The sequence below is a fragment of the Lemur catta genome, chromosome 23 (genome assembly GCF_020740605.2).
Source record: "Lemur catta isolate mLemCat1 chromosome 23, mLemCat1.pri, whole genome shotgun sequence".
Lineage (NCBI taxonomy): Eukaryota > Metazoa > Chordata > Mammalia > Primates > Lemuridae > Lemur > Lemur catta.
Window position 1 is genome coordinate 6088774 of NC_059150.1, and position 24848 is coordinate 6113621.

Consider the following 24848-nt stretch of genomic DNA (forward strand, 5'->3'; position numbering starts at 1 on the left):
ATGTGCTTAAAGTAGGAAAGGGGGCTATGGGGTAGGAGAATACCCCTTCGCCTCCGCATTTGCAGCTCCGAATGGAGGCAAAGGTTTGGGACTCAGACCAAGTATCCTAGAGGCGATCGGTCTCTCCCTTATGTAAATAATACGTGTTAAGTTAGAGCCCCCCCAAACCCAGTGATGATAAACATCCCCATTGCACCTCCTCCCCGCCAAATAAGGCGAATGGGTGGGGACATCCCGGGGGAGCCTTCCCTGGGAAGGTCCCTGCCGCCGCCGCCGCCGGAACCGCGTGTCGCGCAGCCCACCGCCCCGCCCCCGCCCCGCAGCCCGCTCTCCGCAATGCAAAGACGCAGCAACATCGCCCTCCAGACCTCTCGGGGGGATCGCACGGTGCAACCAACCCTAGAAACGCGGCCGCACGACGCCCCCTCAGCCCTGCGGCCTTCCCATTGGCCGGCCGCCGCTGTCACTCGCTCCTTGCCTCGCCTTCCCCCTCCCGGGCGGAGGCAGCCGGGCGGGGTAGGTTGCGCGCTCGCGGCGGGCTCGGGCCGCGGCCGCGGCTTTGCAGCAGGCAGCGCGGCGGGCGGGGAGCGGGGCGCGCGGGCGGGGAGGGGGCCGGGCGCGCTGCGGGCTCCGCGGCCGGCCCATGCGGGGCGGGGGCCGGCGGCAGGGCCCGGGGCCGCAGCCGGCGCCGAGGGCAGCGGACGAGGACCTGCCCGGCCGGCTGCCCGGTGCCCTGCCTCGCCCAGCAGCTCGGCCCGCCAGGAGGGATGCGCCGTGCCGCCCTGCTCTCCTCCGCCCTGCCCATGCCCTGAAGCAGAAAGTTTGGGGGCCGGGGGTTGTCGCCCTCGTCCCTCCTCCAATGACTGCCCAAGGACTCCGGCTGCCCAGCCTCGACTGTGACCTGCCTTCGCCCCCCAGGTCGTAATGAACTATTCCAAGCTGTAATCAAGGCTCTCCCTCCTCGCCCCTCCCTCACCCTCCTTTAAAAATCTTTTGTTTTTTTTTAACTCAAGAAATTGTGATCTGCCGACTCCCTTTCTTGTGAATGATTTAGACCCCAGGCCTCATTTCTGAGTGTAAGAGGGGGTGCGGTCTCCCCCAAGACGGTGCGCTGGAAGGACAGATTCCCCTTGCCGACCCACATACACCATGAAGAGGTGTAAATCGGACGAGCTGCAGCAACAACAGGGCGAGGAGGATGGAGCTGGGCTGGAAGATGCCGCTTGCCACCTGCCGGGCGCCGACCTCCGGCCTGGGGAGGCCACGGGTGCTAACTCTGCTGGCGGGCCAACTTCAGACTCCGGCGCGGCCGCGGCGCCCAACCCAGGTCCCCGAAGCAAGCCTCCTGATTTAAAGGTGAGCGCAGACCGTCCCTTGGCAAGCCCAGCCTGCGACTTGTCTTGCGCCACCCGGCGCAGAAGTGCTTTAACAGGATACAAGTGATGGGAGAAGCCAGGCAGAGGTCAGAGAGGGTGAGCGGATGCTCGGCTAGAACCCTGGGGGGACGTCAGGTACTGTTTGTGCCTCTGTCTTTCAGCTCCATTCCAGGCCTCTGTGTTTGTTCCCCATTATTCAGCAGACGTTCTAGTGACTCACCCAGCTGAGATTGTTTGAATAATGTGTATGAAGTGCTATTCGCAGACAAAGGGCTGGGGAAATCCAAGATGCTAACTAAAAAGTTGACATCACTTTCCCTCCTGTAGGATGGCAGGGGAAGAAAATTGCGGAGTTGGGAGGCCAGTAGGGTGACCCTTCGTTTCATTTGCTCAGTTAGCCTCCTCCCATTGGGATCTTCCTGGATGAAGCTCAGTTTGTCCATCTGCGAAAGGGGGCTGTGGATTTCTTGCCATTAGGTGGAGCCAGAGGTTAAGCTAGTGCTTGGAGATCGCTGCCTGCCTGCCGAACCAACCCCCAGGGTGGAGAATTGACAGGTGGCTGAGCAGAGCTCAGGCTGTTTTAGGGCCTCGGTTCAAGTTGCACACACGCTGAGCCGGCAGCTAGAACCAGAATCGGAGAGGACTGTTCACATGGAGCTGTTTATTTTCCAGCCTGAGGTTGCTGAGACAATTGGCGAGCTGTATTGAATATATCTCGGTATCAATTAAAACAGCAGCTGGGATAAATAATGCACCTTTGCTGGAGCTGCCCCAGAGACTGCGGGCTCAGGCTTCTCAAGGCAGCTCACCGCGGGGCTGAGCGAGATGTCAGCCCTAGGAAGGAACTTAGATGCCTTGGAGATTGATGCCTCAGGGGAATTCTCTCCAGAGAGGGTGCAGGGTCTGGGCTAGGGGAACGGAAGGGACTCCTTGACGCTAAATAAAACCTGTATCCTATGGCAGCAGCCACAAAGGAGCTCACCAGAATAAGCCAATGACATTCCTCATTTGGCCTGAGCGGCTCAGAGTCAGGAAGTCAGAGCGCAGGTGAGTGTGTGTGCTCTTACCTGTGTATGTTACCTGTCTGTGTTCCTTGGGGAGGAGTGAAGGGGGGCGCAGCTAGGTCCCTGTGTGTACTTTAAAAAATCTGTAGTAGTTATTCACATCTGATCTCTGGTTCTGCTGCTGTCCTTTTAGAGGTCCCTGGCTAGCCGTATGTCTAAAGGGGCATTCTACTGGATAGGCTCTGCACAGGAAGCTTACGCTTTGGTCAGGCCCAGGGAGTCCTTGGTGTCTATCAGCTGTCACCCCCGAGTCCACCCCATGTGGTCAGGAGGTGTCGTTCCTGTTTTCAGTGAGATGGTACGGGGAAAAGGGGTCCCCTTAATGCCGTTGTGGGAAGCAAGCCTTCTGCTGCAGACTTCAGCCTCATTCTGAGTTGGTCCGGATGAGCCTGGCCAGCCAGCAATCCCGATTCTTTGCCCAGGTGGGACCTTCACCTGCGTCCACGAGAGGCAGCCTCGGAAATCTCTCACCTCTAGCTCAGACCAGCAGTGGAGACTGCTGGCTGCGTTCATTTCCCCAGCTGCCTTCACGAGGGACAGTGGGCTGGTCGTGTTGGGGGGCTGCAGTGTCTTTGTCTCCGTAGATAAAGCTGCCTTAAGCTCCTTCATTCCCACCCTCATCTATCATCTTTCTGTCTTTTTTGGCGATGCCCTCATTCTGGCCAGGGGCAGATAGCAACAACTCCACCCTTGGTATTAACTGCTGAACTTCTCTGAACCAGAATTGAAATCAGGCAGAAGAAAAGGAGACTCTCCCCATCCCCCCCCCACCCCCCCCCAAGAAAACATACCACTGAGGTCGAACACAGCAATACGAACCCAGCAAGGAGGAGAAACCCTGGCTGCTGCCTGCTTGTGGAATACAGGGACACAGGCAGGGCCTTTTCCTGTTTACCTTTGCTTCATCGCATGTTTACTTTCAGGACAGGGACTTCCCAAACAGACATGGACTTGGGAGCCAGCACAATATGATTGACTCTGTGGTCTCAGGCAAATCACTTAACTTTTCTGAGCCTTTTTCTGGGGAAAGGGACTAGGAATATTGGAGTGTGTCCAAACTTGTTTTCCAATGCTGGCACAGTTTTCCAATGAGGGAAAAAGTCCATTATTGGCTCTGGAACTGGGTAGAAGCTGACTTGTTTTAGATTTGATGGTGGTACGAGAAAAGGGCAAGTTTAATTTTTAATACCCTCTACCCCACACCTGTGTTTGGTCAAGGCCGATAAGCAGTTCTGGTTTGCTTTTGTTTTCATTTTAAACTTTGGGGACAGGAACTTTTGGTCCCTTAGTCCTACTTCTGTTTTCTTGTGACAGCTCCAGGCACTATGATAAATTAAGTGCACCGAAGGAAATCATCTGGAGAAAGGGGCAAAAACAAGAGGCTCTGTCTAAAGCACCTCCGTAGAGGTTGGGGAGGCAGGGGAAGGGGACAGAATTTTTGTCTTTGCCGAAGTGATCTGAATGATGTTTAACTAGTGACAGCCAGTGCTTTCAGGGGCTCCTGTGGTCTCCCTCTGGTCCTTTAGCACCGTGGAGCATTGTACTGTACACAGTAAATTTCTGCTGTGGTGGCCTGGGATCTGTGATTATAGGGAGGGAAGGGCCAGTGAAAAGAAAAATAGTTAATAGCAATTTGAAAACTGTAACTATAACTGAAAATGGACATTGTCCCACAGGAGGCTCGTGCAGATACTTTGGGGGTCTTTCCAGCCACTCCACACACCTGTGTGACCTTCGGGGACAATCTTAAGAGACACTCCTACAACAGGAGTTCAACAGTTCAGAGTCACATTCCCCAGCCACTTGTGGCTTGGATCCCAGTTTAACCACTTGAGTTCGTGTCTCCATTCATTTGTCCTCATTCGCCAGTCCTTTGTCCTGCCAGCTTCCCTGCTCATTGGGGGCAGAAGTTGGGGTTGCTGGCCACAGACAGTGCTGGCTGACCAAAAGTATGCCAGAATTCTCCAGCAAGAAAACCCAGCTTGAGGGAGAATGGAAGAGGAGAGGAGCTTAGGGGAAAATTCCAGAAAGAGACACAGAGCACACATTCCTGTTAAAAATATAGCGTTTGGTAGATATTATATTTCTGAGGCCCGGGACAAGGGGCCGTTTCTTACGCTGGTTCTGTGCTGATATGTCACCGAAGCCTGCAGGCAGGGGAGGAAAGTACCCACCTCACCACCGCTCCCACCCCTGTGCAGCCGGGGGAACGGAGCCTTTCCTGAAAGCAAGGGTCTGGGGATGCTGGCCAGGGGCCTTCCCCTGAGGTTCTCTTTCCTTTCACGAAAGCCCCTGTGAATAATTTCCCCAGAGATTTCCGAGCAGTGTTACTGTGTTTCCCTGAAGAAAAAGAGAAAGCTCCAAGTTCCATTATTCCCATTCTGGTTTTGACTCAACACTTGTTTGGATTCCAGCTCATGCTCTTCTCTTCACACCATACCCTGGTCTTCCTGCCTGCTCAGAATGAAGGTAGAAAAAACAATTAGAAGCCACGTATCTGAGAGAAAGTCAGAACTGAACCCCGAATGGTTCTCCCTGCTGGCTCACCCCCCACCTTTGCAGGGAGTCACAGGTGGCCTGTCCTCCATGCGTAGCCGTGTTCCTCCAACACGCCTGGAGAGAGCCCACTGGGCATCGTGCAGCCAACGGTATACTGCTCACCTTCACCTGCTGGATTAAATTGTGAAACATGCTCATAAAGTGCCTGAAAACATGTAGGTACAGTTTAAATAACAATAGCAAAACAGACACCTCATCTCCCCACTCCCCAAGTCAAGGAAAAGAACATTGATATTCCCAAGAAGCCCCTGCTTGTTTCTGTGCTTTGGTTTCTTGTACTTTTTTTTTTAAGGCCCAGAGTTTTGATCAATTTTATAGGCCTCTGTTTCTCCATTTTTTAAATGAGAGGATAAGCAAGCTACTTCTTAAGAGTGTGGGTGGGATGAAGGCCTGTGTGTGCTTGGGGGCTCTGGGGGCATGTTCTGACGTAGGGTGTGGCTGTCTGGGGCCTTGCTGCGTCATCAGCCCCTAGTTCTACTGCCGAAGTGGTATGTTCAGGCTTGAAGATTCCTGCAATCTCAGGTGGGAGCTAGACCCCTGGGACAGATTTTATCAGAGGAGGTAGAAGCTGAAAAGAAGGAAATGGGAAGTGAGTTCTTTGACAAGAGGTACTGCCTTCACCTCCAGGTGAGCTCCCAGATCAAATAGTATTTCTTTGCAAATACTTGCAAAAAAACACTATCCATTAAGGGACATACAAGTTTAAGGGTGCTTCGAGCATCTTGCAATGGAATCAGAAACATGTGGGGTTAATTGAGAAAGGTGTTCTGGAGGAGGTGGGTTTAGATTGAGATCTTAAAGAAAGAGTAAAACATCAATTACCAAACAAGTGAGAAGGGCTTTCTAAATGGAGGAAGTGAGTTAGCAAGTGCCGAGGCTTGTGCAGGGCCTTTACCCTGATTGACTGGAATCGTCAGGAACAGCGAGTGCTGCAGTTAGTTTTATCCTGCTTGTACCTTATGTGAGGTGGGCTGAGGGTCCTGAGGCCCAGGGTCGTCCCCCACCCTTCAGCCTTCAGGAATGTTCAGAACAGCTCTGTCTGTGGGCTCTGGAGGAACTGGTGACCGATGGGAAAGCATGTGGCAAACGAAGCTCTCTGTTCTCCTGCCACATATTGGTTCTAGATTAATTCCCAGCTGCCCTAGTTGTTCTAGTAGGAACTGTCTTGCAGGCTCAGTATTTACAGAATGTGCTGCTTTTTGTGTAGCTAATTGTGTCTTCACTGCCAATCCCGTTAACAAGACTCTCCCTCAGCGAGGAGTTGAAACATCTGATAGGACCTGAATTTTGGGTTGAAGTTTTTAAAAAGGATGGATGTCAGAAGCTGGGAAAAAAGGCTCAGGCAGATTTCTCAGTGGTGGTCTTAGAAGTCAACTCAAAACTCATCTCTATTTTCATCTCTCCTCTAAGAAACAGTGTCTGTCTTTGAACTCCCCATAGGCTTTGCATGGTGCATTTTTGGGATGAGGCCATGGCTGGACAGGGTCCCCTTTTGTCAGCCAAACACTTAAGTCTGTCTCTGTGTAAGAAGTTAGAACACAGCTGTTGGGAGATAACAGGTATGTTTTGTGATTGTGTTAGAAAAACAATATTTGACTTTTCAAACCAAATGACTAAAGGCTTTCAGTGCAGTTAACTGAGTGATGTCCACTGTGGAAAACAAAGCTGGCTGTAAGGACATGAGCCCCCGCCCAAGTCCTGCCTAAGCCATTTGTGAAGACAGCAAACACATTCTGGCTCCTTGGTCTGTGTTCATCTCCTTCCAAGCCTTCCGGTCTTGGCAGTAACTAAGATAATAGAGTGAGACAAGGGTTTAAACTGCAGCAGGAGGGATCTGAGTTAGACACAAGAAAAGGCTGCTTGACTGAGCATTTTAAATCTTTGGAAAAGACGATCTCTTTGGAAAAGGTAGTTAATGTAAAGATTAAATCGCCTTTGTAAGATGGGTTTGTAGATTGGGATAGTTTCTGCTCAAAATAAATGAACAAATAATTACGTAGCAATCACTGTGTTTGCATTGAGTTCTCTGCCAGGTAATGTTAGGGACACAAAGATGTAGATGATATAGCTCCTGCCGTCCCGTCCCTCGAATTCTCATCAAGGCTTCCGTCCATCGGTAGGTGAGAAGTTGGATAACAGCTGGAGAGAGCGCTAGAAGCAATGTCACAAGGCAGTGCATGATTAATTGCAAAATGAGTGGTGCAGATAATGAGCGATTATGCGTTCAGAGTCGGGCGAGAGCAATGCACACTGGCGTGACCAGAGAGGGCTTTTGGAGCAGGGAAGCGGTGAAGGATGGGAAGGATGCAGAGAGGCAGAGAGAGAGAGCACATCATGCTGAGAACTTTAATAAAAGTCTTTTATGCGGGTATATGTCGAGTCAGTTCTGCCCAAAGACCCAGTGGATGAGGTGACCTTTCCCCACCTGTGTTGGCTCCAGACAGAATTCTCTAAGCAATAAAGGAAGGAGGAATTCAAATAAAATTGAGAATGGGGATATCATTTGCACCTGAGTTGAGATCTGTTTTTTTAAAGTCAGTTGTGATTCTGGGGGAGAAAGCATGACTCCAAAAATCTTTCATCACTGTGTTTCCAGTAAAAACCCCAGACAGGCCTGAACAGTTGCAGCGGCTCACTCTTCTCTGCCGTTGTGGTCACCAGCGCCAAACCCGGGGTGGCGGGTCCTCCCCTGCTCCTGCATCAGGCTCCCCATCCAAAGCTTCTTAAGGGCAATTGGAGACTTCCACAATCCACTTTGGATCCTGAGAGAACTCTGTGGGTTTCTACAGTGAATAGCTCTCTAATGTTGGCCCTGTTTCCATAGAGACCCTATAAATAGAGGAACGTTGGCGACCTAGGCTTGCAAAGAAAGGCTCAGGGTGACCCAGTCACCCCACCAAACCCTCACAGCCACACCTTTGGTGGCGCACAGGGACTTTCAGACCCAAGGGGGAGGAAGGGCCACGCCGTCAGCTGCCAGGTGGGATAATTAGCTATAGGTTGGTGTAACCTTTTAAGATCCTTTCAGCTTTTCTGGGAATTGTGGAGAACATGGGGACCTGTAGGAATTAGAAACCGCTTTTGGCCATTTTTAACCAGAGGGAGCCAAAGGCACTGTACCCTGAAGCATTTTGGTTTTGGCTTCATGCAGCTGTGTTTGCAGATTTTGGAGCAAACTTCCCCTTTAGGGGACCCACACCCAAGGAGGAGGACGGATGAACCCTAACTGTTTGGAAACCACAGGCTTCTCAGGAAGGGTCTTTCGGAAACCATCCAGTCCCCTCTCTTCCTGAAGGGATGATGCCTCCTAAGGAGATGGGTCCTTCCTGCCCTTAAAGATAGTTCCAGGGGAGGGAGCCAGCCTCCCCCGCTTACCTCCCGGGGTGCTGGCACCGCACCCGGGGAGCTCTCCTTTCTGGCTAACTTCTGGCCGATTCTGGGGACAGCGGTTCTTGCTCCGTTCCCGTGGAGCACGAGAGTTCTGTTGCGTCCCAGCTCTAACTCTGAAACATCTCAGCTCTGTGTTTCTGGTACATGGCTTCGTTTGGCCACCAAAATGGTTTCTGGCAGCGAGGGAAAAGCAAAAGTCAATGTGGAAAAGCAAGTGACATTTAGTAGCTGGAACCTGTTAGTCAGAGCAGGTGGTGCTTTCTGCTGCGTTGGCGGCTAAGTTCCCTTAAGCTAGTCGCCATGGTTTTCCTCACTTCTCAGACTTGTAGCTGGTTATATGTATGTGCTGAGGGCTTTTTTTTTTTTTTTTTAATACTTACCCTGTCACTCTTTAACCATCTCCTTCCTGAAGTCCACACGCAGAAGCAGCCCAGCCCTGGTGTCACCTTGCTGTTCTTGCTGGTCACCTTATAAGTGAGGAAAATCCCCTTCATTTGGAGCAACCTCCTCCCCTGACACTGTTCTTTGGCTTCTTTTTTGTTCTTTCCCTCATGTTTACCTTGGACCTTTACAGACTCTTCGGTGCTGCTGGGGCAAAGGTCCTGTGGTCACCTAGTCACGTTTCCAGTTTTCCTTTAGCTGCAGAACAGCCGGGGAGGTGGGAAATGCTGACTTTGTGGTTCAGAGTCTTGCCCACATCCTGCGATGGGGCCCAGGCAGAGCCACGACTACAGTGCAGGGGGCCTACTTTCTCCTGATGCAGGTGTTTCTGTTTTGTTTTAATCCTGCCTTTGGTACTGTTCTGGGACACATGCAAATGCCATCTCCCCTTTAGTCTTGGAATCAGTGTGTAGGCCTGTGAAGGTAAACTAGACTGGAAGTTGGGGGTTCGTCTGTGTGGCTTGAATGAGCCGCTTAGCTGTGCTGCGCCTCAGTTTCTTCATCTGCAAAATGGAGATGCTGAAGCTATGATCTGTCACATTCCAGCTGCTCCTGAGATTAGGCTGGTGTCGGGTTAGAATGAGAGCAGAAATCAGCGAGCACTTTGAAAAATGCTGTTGTATAATTTTAAAAATAAATTGGCCAAAGTGTTTAGGACCCAAGGCACCGTGGCAGACGGTGGTGGCTGCTGTAGGTCTCCCCGGCACCTCCCCCCAATTCCCAGGGCTCCGGGAGAGGAAATGCCTCCGAGCTCCAGGTCTTCTGCTGGAGTCTTTTGAGGAGAAACTCTTTCTACCTGAGTGGATAATGGAAGAAGGACCTCAGGGTTGGAGGAGCCAGTTTAGGAAAGAGGGGAGAGGAGGAAGGGACCTGGAATAGAATGCAAGAAGGACAATTTGTGACATGTAATGTGACCACTTGGCAGAGGCAGCTGGGCAAATGCCAGAGCCAGCTGGCCCCATCCCCGATGCTTGGAGGGAGGTCCCATATCAGCTTGGGCCTGAGGAAGAGGGAGAGGGAGATGTCCTGGCTCATCCCCGATCTGGAGGCCGTAGGATCTGGCCCATTCCAAGTCCACGGTAGAGTGCGCCCCACCGTCCACTCTGCCTTGGACGTCTCGGTTCTCCCCAGCACAGGTTCACATGGGCCTCGTGGCCCTGCCTTGGCCCTGAGCGGGTGGTAACTCCTGTGGGAAAACCTGGCACTGTGTAACCTAGCATCTCCAGGGCTGCCCCAGAACTCAGTTCTTGAGAAGAAATAGTTGTAGCCTTAATTTCTTCATCTATAAATGGCAATGTTGCGGTCGTTGCCTTTGTTAGTATCTGGGAAAATCAAATGAGACTCAGGCGGAATAAAAAGCCCCTCGAAAACTATTTTTTATAAACCGTTAGTTCATGATGAGTTGTGGTGATGTAACTTACCTGGTCTGTAAAATGGGTGATGTAAGGGCCTCACCCACTTTGAGGATTGTGGGGCACTCAAATGAGGTAAAAAATGAAAATCCACCCATTTTACACAAATACACAGTAATAGAGTTATTTACGTCCCGATATAAGAGCAGCTGCCTGCACAAAATCAGTGCTGGGGAGAAGGTAACATAAGAGTGAGGTCAGCTAATTCAGAAGATGTAAGATTGTTTTTTCTTGGTTTCTGCATGGTCTAAGTTTTCTGCTCTGTAAGTTTGTTTCTACAAAAAAAAAAAAAGAAAGAAAGAAAGAAAGTCCAGTGTGTGTAATTCTTGGGAATGTTTTTTAAAATGAGGCTGCCTCATGAGATTGTGGGTTGTTCCTGCTATGGCTCATTGAGCCCCGAATGGCCGGGTTCTGAGTTTCCCTCTTAGGATTCACAGAGTGTGGGGTCTCCCCTGATGCTCCGGGTGCCACCCATCCTCTTAGCAGCTCCGAAGCTCTTGTAGAGGGCTCAGCCTGGCCAGATACACCGTCCCCTGACCGAAGCAGCTGGCTGGAATCACACCGCAGTGGCCTCAGCCCATGGGCCGTCCAGCGGCCGCTCTCTGAGCAGTCTGGCCTAGCAGCAGCTGGAGAACCTCCGCGGCGAGCTAAGAGGGAAGGCTGGGCCAGGGCAGCGCCGGGCTCCAGGGCCTCTTTGCTTTGGTCCAGTCTGAGGGGCAAGATACCCACTTGGATAGCTGGTTCCAAACATAAACTAAAGAATTGGTCGCAGTCTTGGCTACACTACAAGGTATGCTCATAGAAATAAAGTGTATTTTATTGCCAACTATATCAGGAATGAAATTGGCTACACATAACAGAAAATCATACTAGAGTTGTGTAGACAAAGATAGATTTATTTGTGTTGTGCAACAAGAATCCCAGGGTAGGCATTCATGACTGGTTTGGTGGCTCCACAGGCCGCCAGGTTCCCAGGCCTGTCTGTTGGGCTCCACCATCTGTGTGTAGGTCTTTCTCATCAACCATGTGACTGACCTCGTGGGTGCAGAATAGCTGCTGCATTTCCAACCATTACATTCACATTCCAGATGGAAAGAAGTGGGGCCAGTGCCTTTATCAAGAAAACAAAAATGCTTCCAGGAACCCTCACTTTGCTTTTCGTTGGCCAAAACTGCATCATATGGTTACCCCTAGCGGCAAGGGAGTCTGGTGAAGCAGGAATTTTTAGCAAGGTGAATTAAGTCCTTGCAGTTTGGTTGGTAAGACAGAAAGGGAAATAGATATCGGGTAGGCACTTAGTAGTGTCTGCTACCACAGCATAACCCGATTGGATGACCTTGATTTTCCCAAGGAGCGCTTCAGTGAGGCATCTTTGGAATGGATACTTGGTGGTCTGAAAGAGCCAGTGCAGCTTGAAGGACGGTCTGACTTGGAAGGAGGAAAGGACTGAGGGGTTGTGGCGGGAGAGATTAGTCTAGACCATCCAATCCAATGAGCCAAGTACTACCTGCGTGCCACTAGGCCTTAGACTATAGCCCTGAGGGCATGTTTCCTAGAAACCCTGAACCCACGTTTTGTTCGGAATGTCCTGTGGGAAACAGTGGGGGTGCATTTCTTTGGGAATGCAAAGGTAGGTTTGGGTTGCCACCTTTTTACAAGGTGGCCTTTTAGGCATGACAGGCCACCTCTAGGGATCTTGCAGGTTTAGATGGCTGTAGTAGCTATGCTGGGCAGACCCTTCACCTTCCCCCTCACCCAACCAGGCATCCAAGAGCTTTCTGCTCACCAGGGTTCTCCATCTCTCCCCCTTAAGAAAATCCAGCAGCTCTCGGAGGGCTCCATGTTTGGCCACGGCCTGAAGCACCTGTTCCACAGCCGCCGCCGGTCGCGGGAGAGGGAGCACCAGACGTCTCAGGACCCCCAGCAGCAGCAGCAGGGCATGTCCGACCATGACTCCCCGGACGAGAAGGAGCGCTCCCCGGAGATGCACCGTGTGTCCTATGCCATGTCCCTGCACGATCTGCCCGCCCGGCCCACCGCCTTCAACCGCGTGCTGCAGCAGATCCGCTCCCGGCCCTCCATCAAGCGGGGCGCCAGCCTGCACAGCAGCAGCGGGGGCAGCGGGGGCAGCAGCCGGCGCACCAAGAGCAGCTCCCTGGAGCCCCAGCGCGGCAGCCCCCACCTGCTGCGCAAGGCCCCCCAGGACAGCAGCCTGGCCGCCATCCTGCACCAGCACCAGTGCCGTCCCCGCTCCTCCTCCACCACGGACACCGCCCTGCTGCTGGCCGATGGCGGCAACGTGTACCTCCTGGCCGAGGAGGCCGAGGGCATCGGAGACAAGGTGAGGTGGGCCTCTCAGGTAGGGGGCGGCTCAGGGGCAAGGGCCGTTTGCCGAGACCTGGGGAGCCGAGCCGGGGGCATCCTTGGTGGGTACTGACACTCTGCCACCTGCAGAGTGATCTGTCCTGGTTGAAGGAGCTGGAGGTATAATTAGGCCCCAGACAAGAGATGATCCCCCAAATGGCTAAGTTTGTTTGCTTAGGAGTTTGTGTTTCAAAATTACATTTTGCTCAGGGTGATATTAATTTCGGCTGTTCCCCTTAAAAATACTATCAAGAGGCAGTACGTGTAGTAGCGTAGAGCACAGACTGGAACGAGCTCTGGTTCTGCCACTTACTGGCTGGGTTGGTCACTTGACGTCTTTGTTTCACCAATTAAAAATGGGGATAATGGGGGGGCGGGGGAAAAAAATAAAAATAAAAAAAAAGAAAAGAAAAAAAATGGGGATAATGACTATAGAGTTGTTGTAGGATTAAATGAGTTAATATTTATAAAATACTGGAAGTAAAGCCTGGCACGGTATCATTGTTACTATTACTACCAACCAAAGAAGGTGGGGAGGAATCTGTGAAGGCTGCTTATTTGGGGAGGAGAAAAGCTAGTTTGGCACTTGATGAACTTAGTGCCAAAGGATGACGAGGCTGTGGGACAGGCTCTGGAAGCTTCGAGGCAGAGTGGACTGAGAGGGAGGGGAGCCGGCAAGGACCTGCTGGAGGAAACCATTGAGCTGCATCTCGAAGGAGGAGTATAATTTAGCCAGGGGAGACCTGGGGGAGGGTGTAGCGTGTGTAATGCAAGCAAGCTGGTGCTCGGGGTTACTGGGGGTCATTGTGGTTGGAGCATTCAGAGCTTCTGGGGACTGACAGGTAGGCGGAGGCCAGATCACAAAAGACTTGCCACGTTGAGCGTGAAGCTATCAAAGGGTGTTAGGGCCGCAGTGTAGATGATAGATGGGGAAGGGAGCGCAGAACTGGAGTTGAGGAAACCGTTTTTGGAGCTAGTGCAGTCGTGTAGGCTGCAGCAAGGGGGGACGGAAAGCGGGAGACAAGTTCAGAAGACGTCTGGGAGTGAGAACCTAGTACCAGGTGAGAGCATGGATATGGGGCAAGGGGAGGGGAGTAGAAGAGGAGATTCTGAGGTTTCTGGCTTAGTGGCTTTAGGAACGGGGGAATTCTCTCGCTGGGGAATCACAGGAAAAGGAACATGTTTTGGGGAGAAAAGATGAGTTCACTTTTGTACCTGTCGAATTGCAAGTGCCTTGGGGAGCTGTCCAGCTAGAGAGGACCAGCTGGCAGTCGGGCTTATGGGGTCGAGGTCAAGGCTGGGGCTGGTGCTCTGGGGAGTCGGAGCAGAGGTTGAAATTGCGGGCGTGGGTGAGATCCTCAAAGGGGCGTGTGTTAAGTGAGAAGGAGGCCAAGGACAGATCCAGCTGACGTGTAAGGGACAGGCCAAGCCCCAGGGGCCTGCGAGGGGACAGCCAGGTGTGTAGAAGAGGTGACGCTGAAGCGAGAGGGGAAAGGAACTTGGAGGAGGAGGTCACAGCAGAATGAAGGGCGGCGGTGGCGGGTCAGGTCTGGGTGTGGAAATGAGCGTAGACGTCTCGAGCATTGGGGTCATTGGAAACCGCGTCCAGGGCCAGTTCCAGTGGACAGAGGAGATGCTGGGGGTGGGGGCAGCTCGCGCAGCTTGGCTGGGAAGGGCGAGGACAGGAGGACGTAGGTTGAGGCCTCTGGTTTTTGTTGGGTTTTCCAGGATGAGAAGGACTTGAGCACGTCCCCATGTGGGCAGGAGAGGGCCCCAGAAGGGAGAGGTCACAGGTGGCAATGAGGAAGGGCGTGCTCATTGAGAGGGTGTCAGCGCTGCCCTTGGTCACGAAGAGAGTCACCTCTGGGCCCGGAAATGAGTTCTTACTGGACGCTCCGTCTCTGTGGGGAAAGAGCCAAAGGTGTGACTGTTTACTGAGAGTAGTGGGGCAGGGGGAGAGCTGGCCTGAGAGGGGAACGAAAGTTCGGCTTGGGGCCGAGCACGGCTCTGAGGAGGGACACGTGGTGACCACCTGGTGCTGTGGAGGTTCGCACTTCGTGCCGGCAGCACCCCTGCGGTTGTGGTTTGTTTTCCGGAAACTCTGGTGGTCTAAAGCAGCCAGGGGTAGGGGCAGAGCTGAAGGGGTATCAGACGGATCCGGGGCTGGGGGTTGCTGGGAGGGCATGTTGAAAGGTCACGGGTGTCAAAGACAATGCCCCGAGGGTTGGACCTTGACATCTTGGCTGGCAGAGAAGGAGGTGGGGATGGCAGAAGGCTGGTGACTGTGGAGAAAAGGATTTGGGGGATTTTAAGGCCCCAGGGAGCAGGTGCCTTGAGAGTAAGGTGGAGTGAGAGGGACAGGAGAGAGGGCATTGGCGTTTGAGGTTTGGGGAGTTGATAGGGAAGGCAGGGGTGAGAGTACACTTACAGAGCGTGGCAGACAAGGAATGGATGCGAAGACAATGAATTTGAGACAGCAAGAGCTAAGAGGTTAGGTTGTCAGAGGGGCGGTCCACATGACATTGAAATTCCCCAGGACAGTGGTCGGGGGGAGGGCAGCAGGTAGCTTTGAGGAGTGGAGGGCAGAGGGGAGAGTGGAGCAGCAGGGACCTCAGAGGAGGCCAGGCTTGTCCACGAGGGCGAGGAGGGTGAGGGGTGGCGCTGCTGAAGCAACACTGAGCCCAGCAGAATGCTGGTCCTACCTCCAGAGTGCATGCAATGTGGGGGAGAGTGACGAGTCTCTGCCATTAACGGGGGCCCAGGGCGTGTGGAGCTGCAATAAGAGCCTGCAGGGGGCCAAGTGCCACTGTGGGCAGGAGGCAGCCTGTCTGCCATGGAAGGAAGAGTCTGGAAGGTCTAGTAGGATGGCGGATGAAAGAGAAGACAGCCCCAGTGGAAGGAAGTGAGAGTAGAAGAGATGATAGATGACCAGACAGTCCTACTTTTGGGGGATTTGAGGCCTGGTGGGTTTTCTAGCATCAGGTTTCCAAGGGAAACGCCGGTATGGAGTTGTTTTTACCATAAATTATCAGCAGAGCAGATACCTCTCCACACACACGGTTTAGAATTGTGCTCCCGTCAACACAGACGGTTTCCCCAGTTCTTGTGCATCTTGACATTTGCAAACGTTTGGGAGTTTGTTCATTCCACAAACATTTGTGTGTGTGCCGTATGCCTGGCACCGTGTGGCAGCTCAGGTTTGGTTTTGCGCTTTTGCAGCTGAGGAAGTGCATTTGTAGACATCGTTTCATGAATTCGTTAAAGCAATCCTGTGAGGTGGATAAGCCAGGCGGTGATATCCCAGTTTTTTAGATAGGAAATAGATTCCAAAAAGGGGATATGACTTGTCCCAGGCCACATAGCTCTTAAGTGACGGGGCTGGGGCTAGAACCTGGGTTTCCTGACCCCAGGGCTAGTGCTCACTTCGCTGTGCCACGCTGCCTTGCATGTGCCAGCTGGCGGCTGTCATCAGTGGTGGGGCCCAACCTCCAGCGGACTCCACACCAAGCAACCTCAGACCACAATTTGACATCATCATTACCCTGAGGGATGATTTTCCAGCAGTTTCTCACCACTAGATGTTGAATCATTTCATATGGTCCACAAATGACGTTGGTTCTAGATTTCTTCAAGAAGAAGGACTTTCCACAGGTGGTTATGTCCATCTGTCGGGAGCTGCCTCTTCCCTTCTTTAGCAGCACAGTGGGCCACATTTTCACTGTGCACCTTCCTGCCGCATTGCCTCCCCTTCATTTAGCAAATATTTATTGAGCATCTACTATGTGCCAGGCACTATTCTAGGCATCAGAGATACAGCAGTGAATGAAAGCAAAGTCCCTGCCCTCATGGAGCTTACGTCCTAGTGGGAAGAGACAGCCATGAAATAAACGACTATGTAATATATTAGGTGGTGATGAGTGCTAAGAAGCAAAATAAAAGCAGGCTGAGAGGATACAGAGGGGTGGGGGTAGGTGTGCTATTTTGTCAGGTTGGTCAGAAAAGGCCTCTCTGATAGTGTGAGGGAGCGAATTGTGGATAGCTGGGGAAGAGTGTTTCAGGTGGGCAGCCCAGTAAGTGCAAAGGCCCTGAGGTAGGAACGTGCTCAGGGTATTCAAGGAACCTGCAAGAAAGAAGGTCCGTGTGACTGGAGTGGCATGAACACGGTGGAGAGTGTAGGAGAGAATCAGAGGGGTAGAATGGGGTTGGGGGCGTGGGGAGGGAGCAGGGGGGACTGCAAATCGCACAAGGCCTAGGAGGCCAGGAAAAGGATTTCTGATTTTATTTTTCCCTGGTGAGATGGGAAGTCATTGGAAGGTTTTGTATGGATGAATAATACCTTTGAAGAAGATCACTCTGGCTGCCGTGTGAATAGACTGTGAGCCGGGGTGTGAGCAGGGAGTCTAGTTCAGATGCTGTTGAAATGCTCCGGGGGTGAGGCGGTAGTGGGAGTGGAGGAGGTGGGGAGAGGCGGCTGGATTCTGGATTGGCTTCTGAGATCGAGCCACAGAGGTTTCTGATGGATTGGGTCGGGCATGGCGGAGGGGGAGAAGTCAGAGACGGCTTACGGGTTTTTGGCCCAGCAGCTGGAGAGAAGAAATTGCCGTGAACCGAGTGGAGGAAGATGGCAAATAGAACAGGTGTCTGGCAAGGGCTGGGGGGGCATAAATTAGAGCTGGGTTTTGGGTACATTAAGTTTGAGATGGCTATTAAACCTCCACATGGGAATGCCAAGTAAGCAGTCAGATGTACAAGTCTGGAGTCCCGGGGAGAGATCCAAGCTGGAGGCATAAATTTGGGAGTTGTCAGCATATAGATAGTATTTAAAATGATGGGACTGGACCATTTGCAAGCCTCGCCTGCACTGGGGAGAAGTCTGTTCTTAGAGTGAGCTCCGGGTGCGTTGGCTAGAAGGGGAGCATGGCTTTGTGGGATGCAGAGATGGAGAAGCCCAGCAGAATGAACCCGGGTGTTCAGCCCTCCAGGAGCGCGCACCCTGCATGCAGCAGCAGCCAGGCCCACCTCTCCCAGGTGAGTCAGTCAGTACCTCTGAAAGATCAAATTAGAAAAATCCTGTGGCTATTTTAGGAGGAGGGAAATTGTGAACTGCATGGCCTCTGGTGGCCTGGGGCTCCCCGGAGGAGCTCCGGCTGGCAGAGCAGGCTCAGGGGCTGGGGTGGGCAGTGGGCCCCCGTGCATGCTGGCAAAGGGTTGTCAGTGTTTGCTGGCTGGGAACACAGGGGCCCGGGGGGCACGGGGCGGGCGCATCAGCTGGGAGCTTCTCTGTGAGGCTTCTCCATGTGGCCGGTTCGGTCTTCGTGCCGTCCCCAAGACACGTGGAGGGGAAGGAGGATTCTGTTCTTGCTGCCTGTGAAAGACCAGGCCCAGAGACTCTTGGGTGACCTGAGTGGGGGACAGTTCCTGGGGTTCAGGGTGATAATGGGGGAAATGGTTGTTCCTGTGACTGTTTTATATCCTTATTTAGAACTTTCAGCTTTGGAACCTGTATTGATCTGTTTGGAACAGATCCGTGTTCCAGCCATGTTTGGAGCATGGTTGATCTTAATAATGTACCTGTGAAGTTGGCAGAGCAGGTATTACCATCTCCATTTCACAGGTGAATAGACTAAGGCCTAGAGGCATCTACACACTGCTTGCCTAGGGCACCCAGCTAGGCCTTGGCGGAGAGGAGGCTAGATCCTGTGTTCCTAGTCTGTCCCCAAGACTCAGCTGAGATCTGATGTCACCGAAACAGCTAAGGACCGTGTCATGCAACATCCATAGGGAGCAGCCCGGGGAGGATGACTTTATCTCTTGGCTGCCATGTTCCCTTCAGGTGTACGGCTTTCCTGCCCTGGAACTGGCCCTCCAGGATGAGTGTGGCCCTGGGGGTCCTGAGGAGAGAGCTGCTTCCTCATCCTAGAGGAAAGGGGTCTTCCAGCAGTCAGTAAAGCCTGCTCTGTCAGCTGACTCCCCCAGACCTGGAGGCCATTGGTTGGTGTGGGAAGCCGGGGTGGTTCCGCCCGGGTCCCTGGGCATGAATAGGAGGTATTCTTCTCTCCCGAGTAAACACAGCCCCACATGTTCTCTGCAAGCTCCCTGGAGATTACTAGCATCTATTTTTAATTCATAAGCCTCCCCCACTCCCCACACCCCTTGCCATTGTTTAGCAACTCACCAGCTGGCTCTCCGACCAGAGTGGGCCCTGTCGGGCTTGAGTTACTACAATACCCTGGAGGCAGCTGAAGTTCCTCAGGTGTCCTGGAGAGGCTCATCCCAGCCCCCACCCTGAGAAGGTAGGGGACCCTGATCCCCAAAAGGAGCAGGGTGTGATGGGGACGGATAGGGGCTCACAGTCCAGGGAAGCAGCTCAGCCTTGGTGATGGTGGTTTGGCCATGATGTGTTCCCGCTAGATCCGGTTAGCTATTTCTGAGGTTGTCCCTTCGATCATTTCCCTGTAAATACAACCAAAAAATTGTCTTCGCAGCCTTGCCGTTCTGCTTTCTACTGTGTGTGTGACGCTGAGAAAGGTAACCATCTTCTCTGTCTTACATCTATAAGTGGGGAAAAAGTTGTCACTTCTTGGTGCACTGGGGCACTGGCAGGTGCATAGAGAATGCAGGTGACATCCGTTTCCCCATCTGTGTGTTGCCATAACCTCTAGGAAACACAGGCCCCGGAGGCTGGAGGAAGAACCACTTGTTGTATGTGCAGTGGAGATGGAATTGAGCCACCTGACTCCTCAGAAAGCAGATGGGTCTCTGCCTTTTTTTTTTATTTTGCTGAACAGTAGTTCATGGAAAATGTAGGGTCAGAGGGTTGTATTCCCTTTCTCTCGTGTCTCCCATGTCTGGCTGGGCATCAGTGTTCCCCCTCGCCCTTCTTCAGGACCTCTCCCCAGCTGTCCCCATGCTCCCTGCCCAGCCTTGCCCACCATGGGCTTGTGCAAGATGCACCCAGCTGGAGGGGGTCAGGAAGGGGATGCTGCAGGGGTGCTGGGTTTACAGCCAGCTCTGCCGGGCTGGCTCCTGCCCCGCTCACCTCTTCCCCTCCTGTGCCCAGCGTGGCTGAGGAGCAGCTTGGGGAGGAGCCAGGAGGGCGTCTGGACAGCCTTAGATGACCGCTTGGGGACAGGATCTTACTGAGAGCCCAGCCTGCTGCTCCTGGCCCTGAGGGCAGGCAGGGAGGGAGGGGGCCAAGAGCTCCCCAGACGAGCGTGGAGCTTCGGGGTGAAGTGGGGAGGCTGGAGAGAGCACGTCCTGACCTGTCCTGGAGGTGTTATCTGCAGGCGCCAGACGGGGAAAGCAGAGCAGTCCGGCTCACCCTAAACCAGAGCAGACTCTGGCCTTGCTTTCCTCTCAGTCCCCTCCAGATTTGCCCAACAGCAAGATTTCTTCTCTGCCCTGGCATAAACAAGCACCCCTGTTTACTCGGAGGGATGACGAGCGAGGGCCGCCCTCAGCCCCTGGCTCTTGCCAAGAAGACCGAGATCTTGGCAGCTGCCCAGGGGCCCTGGTATGTTTGTGTCTGGGAGTCTGCTGGTTCAGAGGTGGGTGGGGCCTCTCTGCTGAGAGGTTCCCAAACATCATCGCTCAGCCGTGGGGGCCCTGATGTCTGAGCTCGTAGGCCCAGTCCCATGCGAGGCCAAAGGGGTCCTGCTCCAGGGCCCAGCTGGGTCACTTGGCCTGTTCACTCAGATGCATCCACGTTCTGAGTCACATAGCCACTCACCTGCACGCACGGGTCTCTGCCCTCACACCCAGAAGCAGGGGAGGGCAGCTGCCTCCCGTGCCCCCTCCCACACCCCACCTTGTCTCCTCGTCCCTTCTCTGTTCCTCTGAGCCTTCCGAGGCTGTGCCCATGCTGCCGAACTCTCGCCAGGCCGGGGCCGGGCAGCTCTGTGATTGGCCATGAACTTGTTGCTCCTTGTCCTAGTGATTAAAAGCCCCTGTTCCCCAGAGGCTTTGGGGCTCCTCCACAGCCGTAGTTCTGGTGCACCCAGAGAGCCAAGATTTCTCCCTGGAGTCTGATTCGAATTCCTCCTGTTGGGGGGAAGCCCGTTGCCGTGTAGGACCCTGTCCAATGAGGAGAGGGGCCAAACAATGAGGACTCTGCTCCTTAGCTAAAGCTCTGGCACCAGAGACCATATACAGCAGCATCCTCTTGACTTTTAGAAGAGAATCAGGGCCGGGCGCGGTGGCTCACGCCTGTAATCCTAGCACTCTGGGAGGCCGAGGCGGGAGGATCCTTTGAGTTCAGGAGTTCAAGACCAGCCTGAGCAAGAGCAAGACCCCGTCTCTACTAAAAGTAGAAAGAAATTAGCCAGACAACTAAAAATATATAGAAAAAATTAGCCGGGCATGGTGGCACATGCCTGTAGTCCCAGCTACTCGGGAGGCTGAGGCAGGAGGATCACTTGAGCCCAGGAGTTTGAGGTTGCTGTGAGCTAGGCCGACGCCATAGCACTCCAGCCTGGGAAACAGAGTGAGACTCTGTTTCAACAAAAAAAAAAAAAAAGAAAGAAAGAAAGAAGAGAATCAGCCAGCAACTCGCCTCCAGAATTAGCCTTTATTCATTTTTTCCCCCACTGACACCCACTGGCTCTTTCTAGATTAAAAGTGCCCAGTGCTCTTCAGATTGGCTCTGGCTTCTGGGAGTCCAGAATTCCCCAGGATACAGGGGGTGAAAGTAGATAATTTCCAAGTTACCTAGCCAAGATCTGAGGTCACGCCCTCTTACCCCCCTTGTCCCTAAGCTCAGGCCAAAACCTTGTGGGAGACAAGCTCCCTGTCCGATGCTCTCTGTAGCCCCCGCCCAGGGCTGAGACGATGCCAGCCCAGACACAGGTGAGAGACGCCAGCCGGGTCCCCGCCCTGCTCCCTCAGCCTCGGCTCCCTCGGACACGGACACGCTCCGGGCTGCCCAGGAGGAAGGTGGGCTGGAGGCTCGGGTGTCAGCCCTCCGTGTTGCTGATTACTGTCAGCAGCAAGAGAGACACCCTGCCGTCAGGTGCCAGACGGTGAGGAGCCGGCAGGGTGACGTGGGCATGGTCATGGCAGTTGGCTCAGGTCTCCCCGGCTGCCCAGCACATTCTTCCCGGGATCCGCCACATCCCTGAGATGAGAAACGTGACCCCATTCTCCTCCGCTGCCAGGTGAGGCAATGGAAATACAGTAACATTAACCCGATGCCTGCCTCCGCCTCTTCCTTTCACAGGTGAGGTCTGGGCTCTCTCTGTTTGTGCCCCACGGGACAGAGGGCTCTGAAGTGGCAGCGAGCAATGGACGTACCCCTCTGCGTTCCTTCTGGGCCCCCCTGAGCGTCAGTGGGGGGCCGGGGGATGAGTGCAGTTTCTGGGGACAGTAACCTTCTCCCCCTGGCTTCTCTCTCCAGGGACAAGTGCTGGGATGTTGCCGCTCTCAGCCCCCCTGCCAGCCTCTGTTTCCCAAACCCTCCAGAGGCCCCCTGCTCCTGCTCGCTTTGTCCTTTTTGACTTTCCCCTAAGTCTGATCCTGGGAGTTCTCACTACAGCCCTTTCCTCCTCCTTGCAGCCCTCCAGATATCCCACCCCTGGGACCCCAGAGCCGGGCCATATCCGTAGCTAGTGAATAATTCAGCGTGCTCAGCAAAAGCTAAATCAGATCCAGGGAGATACTGTGACCAGGAGGCCTCCTATGGGCAGCTGGAAAGGCGAACCCTGCCCTGGAAAGACGAGCGCGCTGTCATATCAGCTTCATTATATAAGGTTTCCCCACAGTCTGAGAAGGCAGCTTCAGACCCAAATATAATCTGGGCCCCGTGCCTGTCTACTGCCTTCTCAGGGGACTCGGTGTCATCATGGGCGTGTGCCCCAGGATGTTACCGGTCGTGTCCCTTTGAAAACCTTCCTGGCATCCACAGGCGAACAGCCTGCTACGGTTAGCAGAATGCTTGCACACACGTGTCTCCTCTAATCACGTCAGCGCCTGGTCAGCTCCGAGCCCTCGAGTCAGCAGGATGGCCTGAGTCCTGTGTTTCAGTCCTCTGCTTTTATTAAAGGAGTCATTCTAAATTATTCTTGGCAAATAGGGTGGGGCGGAGGGCATTCTGTTTCCTAAAAATTGTCCAAAAATTTTAAGATGCCGGTTTCTCTCTGGATCACTTTCTCTTGGGTCTGCTCCCAGCATGTCCTCCTCCGGGGCAACAGAGTGACCATAAAGGTGTGAAATCGTCCGTCTTTTCTACCTGCCTGGTTCAAATTTTGATTTGCCCAAAAGTGACCTAGGGAGGTCGTTCTCTCCACTGCCCAGTATCTTGGCTGCTGTCCGTGCCCAGGAAAGACTCCCTAAACAGCTGTCTGTGGCATTGGACCAGCAAAGGACCAGCAGGAGGGAAGGTCCCCTCGCCCCCCACCCCAGAAGCAGCTGACTGCACTCCCGCCGTTCCGTCTCCTGTTCCAGCCCATGTGCTTGTGCCTCTCCCTGTGCTCCCAGGAAACATGCCCACCTTGGTTGCTGTAGTTCACACTGAAGAATATTACCCGTTTTTTTTGAGACAGAGACTCGTTCTGTTGCCTGGCTAGAGTGCAGTGGTATGATCATAGCTCACCGCAACCTCAAACTCCTGGGCTCAAATGGTCCTCCTGCCTCAGCCTCCGCAGTAGCCGCCCAGATAATTTTTCTATTTTTAGTAGAGACGGAGTCTCGCTGTTGCTCAGGCTGGTCTTGAACTCCTGAGCTCAAGTGATCCTCCCGCCTCGGCCTCCCAGAGTGCTAGGATTACAGGCGTGAGCCACCGCGCCTGGCCACGCTGAAGAATATTAACCTTCCTCTAGCATTTCCCTGCGGGCTCTTTGGTAACGTGTTTCTAAGAAGATGCACCTTCTGGCTGGGTCTCAAAGTGAGCGTTGGGGGAGGGACCTCTGAACAATGACCACTTCCCAGAGCCCCATGTCCAGTGGGCGTGTCGAACATTAGAGATGCTGACAGCCTTCCAAGGAGGAATCCTCGCTGAGAGATTTTCACAGTACATTTGGGGCCTGAGACCTTTTAAGGCCTCACCTTGCATTCTAAGCTGCTAAATTTGGCTGCTTTTCAGCGTTGTTCTTTGCTCCTTAAACCTATGACTTCTCAGGTTTCCCACCCTTCAAAATGTGTGGTTTGTGCTTTTTTTTTTTTAAGGAAAAAAAGGAAGTGGGGAGATTTTTTAAAAGGGGGCTGCAGAGAACTGAAGAATGATAAGGCAAAGGAAGAGAAAATAAAAAATTTAATATTTAAAGGCTATTAAAGAAAGAAGGGGCATGGCATAGAAATTAAGGGAAGAGGAAGAAGGATATGGGTGGGGGGGACTAAACTAAGGGAAACCCAGGAAAAGAGAGGGCCGAGACCTTCTGGATGTGCGGAGGGCAGAGCCTATGCCCAGGACCCGGGCTTCCTTCCAGTACCCCCTTTCAGGACAACAAGAGCCTGTCTGTCACTGCAAACTCAGGCTCAACTTGGAGGGGTACAAAGAGTGAGACCAGAGACCCCCGGCCTCAGCTCAGTGCCTGCCCTGTGCATTGCCGGTGGTGACCGCCCCTCCTCACTGGGACGTGGCCTCTATCTCAGCCAGGCCAGAGAGGAGGTGGCAGCGGGGGATGGCCAAGACCGATGAGGAAGTGCACATGATGCCACATACCCGGCGGCTACTTGTCTTTGCAGAGGGGTTGCTGCTTTAGCTGGCTTTTTCTGTCCCGGGCCAATCTTCCAAATGCCATCTGGAATACTGTGAGGGGTGTGTACATACACATGCGGTGAGGGGGCCTCAAGACCAGGCTCCTGTTTTGATGAAACCTACGATGCGTCAGGCGTTTGCACAGAGCCCTGGGAGATAGTGGTCGCACGTCCGTTTGCAGCCAGGAGAACAGACTCGGCTGCAGAGAAGTTTCCGAGGCTCAGCTCATTCACCCTCTCCCCTGTCTCCCAAGGCCACCAGTGTCATTCCCTGAGTCCCCTTTGTGCGGGCTGCTGCTTTGCAAGTGCACCCACCCGCCTCCTCACAGGCTGCAGATGTGAAGCAACAGGGACGGGGCTGGGGGCTGGGGGCTGCGGAGCGGCGATGGCAGGGTGAGGGTTCAGGCCGGGTCTTCTGACTCCTGAGCACTCGGGGCCACTGCAAGGCTTGCTCAGGTCCCTGGGCGCCCAGCGGTGGGACGTCTTCCTGCCAGACACACTCATCCTCTGCCCCACTCTTTACACCCTCCTCCCATCGCACCTGTGGAAACAGC

General features: G+C 53.5%; 1 protein-coding gene across 3 annotated transcripts in view; it reads left to right on the forward strand.

Moving 5' to 3' along the window:
• The first annotated feature begins 693 nt into the window (after positions 1–693).
• TMCC2 (transmembrane and coiled-coil domain family 2) overlaps positions 694–24848 on the forward strand; it is a 40045-nt gene continuing 15890 nt past the window's right edge. Inside the window, exons 1-3 of one of the 3 annotated variants that reach the window (XM_045536024.1) lie at positions 694–918; positions 1055–1356; positions 12056–12583. In XM_045536024.1, the coding sequence (XP_045391980.1) occupies positions 1150–1356; positions 12056–12583 (735 nt within the window). In that variant the 5' untranslated portion in view covers positions 694–918; positions 1055–1149. Of the gene's footprint in view, positions 919–1054; positions 1357–1941; positions 2424–12055; positions 12584–24848 lie in introns of those variants that run through there. The other 2 variants (XM_045536025.1, XM_045536026.1) reach the window with 2 other exon arrangements.